The 5,000-nt window shown below is 30.6% G+C and overlaps 1 protein-coding gene across 1 annotated transcript in view; it reads right to left on the reverse strand.

The window, feature by feature from the left end:
- Nucleotides 1-5,000, reverse strand: part of LOC137645810 (cell adhesion molecule Dscam1-like) — a 248,653-nt gene that overhangs the window by 86,761 nt on the left and 156,892 nt on the right. Inside the window, 1 exon segment of the mRNA XM_068378765.1 lies at nt 3,635-3,813. Coding sequence (XP_068234866.1) covers nt 3,635-3,813 — 179 coding nt within the window.

Here is a 5,000-nt window from a genome sequence, read left to right on the forward strand (position 1 = left end):
AAAGAGAGAGCGAAAAAGAAGAAGAAAGAGAGAGATTATAAAAGACTTGTGCATCACATATAATGTTCTTTACTTCTGATAATAAACTGAAAAAAAAAAATAAAAGCAAAATAAATACCATACAGTTTTATGAATAACCAACGCAATAATATTTGTTGTAATAAGCAAATGTTTGAATCGCTTATTTTGCCAGTAGGTAAAGCTTATGGCAGTCGTGTGACCAGTGTTTTTGGACATTTTGGGCTTATACAAAAATAAAATGACGAAATAATGATTATATTACAGGTATGACTAAGTAACCATCTATGGTCATAAAATAACTGTGAGTGAATGCAAGACATCAGTATACTGTACATACTTGTGTTTCAATTATCTTGCTAGAATTCCTTTAACAAGCATATGAGGCATTTTTAAGAATATAAAATCAATCATGAAGACTTCCATAAAATTAAGCATTATGGTATACTTTAAAAATGCGGTAGAAAGGAAGCTTCCAGTTAAAAGGAAGCATGAAAATATGATAATAATACTAATAAGTATGATGGCCGTTAATATCTCAAGGAATTTCCATAAAAAAAAAGAAAAAAAAAACATAATCATTATCATGTTCCTCGAGGGGAAGAAAAATTCATCAATAGCAAGAATGTAGTTTGTTATTACTTACATATTTAATATAAAAAAGGGGACTATTAGTATAAAGAAATAACATTAGGTATGAGCGTGAAATGAAAACACGCGTTGCAGAAAGACATCAGTAATGAACAGTCAGTAAAACATCAGACTTTAAGAATCGTACCACGGCGTCGAAATGAGTGCTCGTAAGCATGCCCTCACGAAAGGCCTTACTATGATCAACCCTCAAAAACACTTCCTGAAGGAGGAGTCTTCGGCAGAAGTTTAAGATACCCTTGACCCTCACGTAAGACTCCGGCAGATACTTGAAATATAGGACGCACAGTCCTCCTTCTCACAGACACTCGCCTTATTTTATGAAACAGATTTTAAACAATTCTCTCTCTCTCTCTCTCTCTCTCCTCTCTCTCTCTCTCTCTCTCTCTCTCTCTCTCTCTCTCTCTCTCTCTCTCTCTCTCTCAAAACAGAACAGAAAGCTACAAACAAATTAAGAATGCCGATGACTAGTTATCACCATAAACCGAGGAAATACGTGGCAAAAGTACGTTTATGAATGCTGCTAGGCCTTGATATATAATTGAAGAAACAGCTATCAATTGCGGAATTTTTCTTGTAATTAAAAAAAAATAAACAAAAAACACCATTCCAATGACCAGATAGAACTTAATTTAAAAAAAAAAAAATCAAGACGTCATGATAAAGTGTTATCGAAATCCAGCGGTGATGATTAAATATCATGTAGAAAACAAATCTTTCTTACTTAATCTTATGATTTTGAAATTGTTGCACATATTCGTTGAACTAACAGAACGCCATTTCTAAGCACTACCATCACACACAGACATATATATATATATATATATATATATATATATATATATATATATATATATATATATAAATATATATATATATATATATATATATATATACTGTGTGTGTATATATATATATATATATATATATATATATATATATATATATATATATATATATATATATATATATATATATATATATATATATATATATATACTGTCTATATATATATAATATATATATATATATATATATATATATATATATTAAATACACACACACACATATATATATATATATATATATATATATATATGTATATATATATATATATATATATATATATATATATATATATATATATATATGTATATATATATATGAATGAATATCAATATCATAAAAATAGAATTATTAGATTCGCGTATCCATAATGAATTATTTTTTTATGAATATTGTTTCCAAAGAGAGAACTTTTAAATGAAGATAGACTGAGCAGTGCAAAATGTGATGCGTTTTTAATCACCGTTATGTTAATGAAATACACATGTATACTGAACTCTAAAACGGGAATAGTTCTCAGGTGGAAAACTAATACGTTCCTTTAAAGAAAGATTCAATTTCAGTTCTTATTCTTTAATATGTCAAAGGATTTCTTATGAATCTTTGGTTATTTCTAGTTGCCTATTGATAAAATGAAACAGGAACAAATATTACATTACTAAATGTTTTGCAATTTCTAAAATATTCATCAACGTTTAACACTGGCTTTCGATACTTTTTCTATTCGTATAGAAATATTGTTTTCTTTTTTATGTTAAATAGAAAAAATTGTTTTGATACTATGCACTGAAGAGTGTTGGGCTGTGAGTTATGTAACATACATTTTACAGACAAACTGGCGATATCAACACATCTTCGTAAAAGAATATTGAAGATATGCTGTCATAAAACAGTAGTCATAATGAAGTTGAGAGAGATAGCTTGCCTTTTTATCATGTATTTTTTCCAAGTCTACAAACACGTAACTATAATTTTCATCATCACGATAACACGAACACTACTGACTGTGGTGTTTATACAATCGTAATAACAGAGAAACATCCCTCCCCTCCCCATCTCATGCCTCGACAATAACGGGGCCAAAAGGCAGTATCGGAAGTGAGTTCCGGTTTCCCAGAAAACATAGATAGATAATTTATGGTCATTTCTTTTATCGTTGTTTGCCGAACAATGTGTGCTAAACGTTTCTTTTTATCTCTAAATAATTTCCCGGAAGTGGTGCAGTGCGGTAATTATAATAACATCCATTTCCTACTAACTCTATTTCAAGTACTTCATACCATTTCAACAAAACTGACTTTTCTCTATTTAGCTTCATCATAGTTTGGCAGTATTATAAAGATTTTCATATTAATGATGTCTCTGGAAGTGTTTTTGTTTAATTTTCATTGAATTTTCTCCTAAACTAATAATGTAATAAATGTTTACACCCTTGTAATTTTATGCCATATATATTTTCTTATTACAGGTACAGGCAGCACTAAAGACGTGTTTGCTGGGATGCATGTTGCATAATGCAGTTGATTATGCTTTTGAGAAACATGCTATTACTGTTGGTATTACGAGTAATTGCATAGTCTGTACTTTTACTGGAAATTCAATTATTCTTATTCAGAAAATATGAGAAATAGTTAGCAACTGTCCATTAAATTATACCTCTACTTTCAGTAACACAGAAGAGCCTGAATACATTCACAGTTTAATTATACAAGCTGGACCGACGAGTAAAGAACAATTACTGTACTGCTTATCAACATGTACACTCTGACCTTTCAAATTTTCCTGAACTTTAATTGATAATTTTACAGGTGAAAATCGCACAGGCATAACTTCATCTAGTTTAAAAGTAACATCCATGTTAAATATAAATTAGGGGATGATTTTTCGGAGAAACTTCACATCCACAACAGGCTTTCAGCACGGTTCTATAAAATGTTTCCCCTGCCCCACACATTTTCAAAAAACCACTTTGGATGTGCAAATATATTAATAGATTACTGAGATATTCATAGTGTGTATATTCACATCGGCAATGGATGAATAATAAGGATATTTATTTGTGAACAATTAATTAATCATTGAAAACCTAACAACGCAATCGCATCTAGATGCAACTTACCAGTCACTCCAAGTGTCACCTCGATCGTCTCACCCCCTACACTGTTGTTGACAAAACACATGTAGTGCCCTTGGTCACCCACGCCCACTCCTGATATGATTAGCAGTCCGCCCACCTGGCTATGACGGGACGACCCACCGACAACTCCAGACATGGCCCCTTCGCCCACACGCACCCACCTGAAAAGGACGGTACCAAATGATGAAATAAAAATATTAAGAATATTATCAATATTATTATTATCAATATTAATATCAATATTATTATTATATCACTTTTAGCCCTACATACTGTGATCCTTATCTGAATGTGGCATCTTTATCTATGGATAATGAAAGAAAATCGCTACCCATTTGATTGTCACTTAAATCTTAAGATACCTATCCATCAAATGTAAAAGTAACTTCGTAAAAAAATACATGCTGGCTTGATAGAGGGTTTCATTGCAATATGGTTATTTACTGGCAATGAGCACATACAGATGACGTTTTCTGTACACTGAATTTGGGGTACTTGGTTTGCAGGTACTTAAAGGCATCACCAATCTGACTGGCGGTAATAACATACTTGCATATGTCTCGGGCACACTGTTCTATCTAACGTCTCTTCCTCTTGTTTTATTAAAGTTTTTACATTTTATATAAGAAAAATTTATTTTAATGTTGTTACTGTTCTTAAAATATTTTTCCTTTCCATACTGGGCTATTTTTCCTGTTGGGGCCACTGGGCTAATAGCATCCTGTTTTTCCAACTAAGGTTATAGCTTAGCAAGTAATAATAATAATTATAACAGGTATTTCAAAAATAATCTTTGAACAAATGAGATTATAAAGATGGATCAAAGCGGAGTGGAAACTGTAATAGTATATAAATTCTTGAATATCAAAGAAAGAAAAAAATATGAACTAAAACGTTATTGAAAAAATATGAAAAACAAAAACTGGCAAAGTTGTTCACCACGGGAATAACTTTTTTATATAATATAACGTACAGAATTCAAGTAATAATTAATTCCATGAATGCGCCATCGTTGAAGATGACTTAGACAAGGGGTTGGCAGAAGCAATTATGAAAAGTGAAGGGGAAAAAAACCTGGATGATGTTTAACATTTTTGAAAGAGGGTATGTTTTTTTAGTATATTTCAACAGACAATGCGTAGTTTCAAGTGTAAAGATATTTATCGAAAAAAAAGAAAAAAAAAAAGAATAAAGTTGTTTACGTTCCCAATTCTCAATCCAATTTCTATTTTTTTCTCTGAGATGATTTTTATTTATAAGATTCGTTCATTCATATAAAATCAAAGTTGCTAGTTTTTATACTCAAATTATAATTATTTATTCTTAAGATACAAAAGTCTCTAGGAAC

Source organism: Palaemon carinicauda, chromosome 8, assembly GCF_036898095.1.
Source record: "Palaemon carinicauda isolate YSFRI2023 chromosome 8, ASM3689809v2, whole genome shotgun sequence".
NCBI classification, from domain to species: domain Eukaryota; kingdom Metazoa; phylum Arthropoda; class Malacostraca; order Decapoda; family Palaemonidae; genus Palaemon; species Palaemon carinicauda.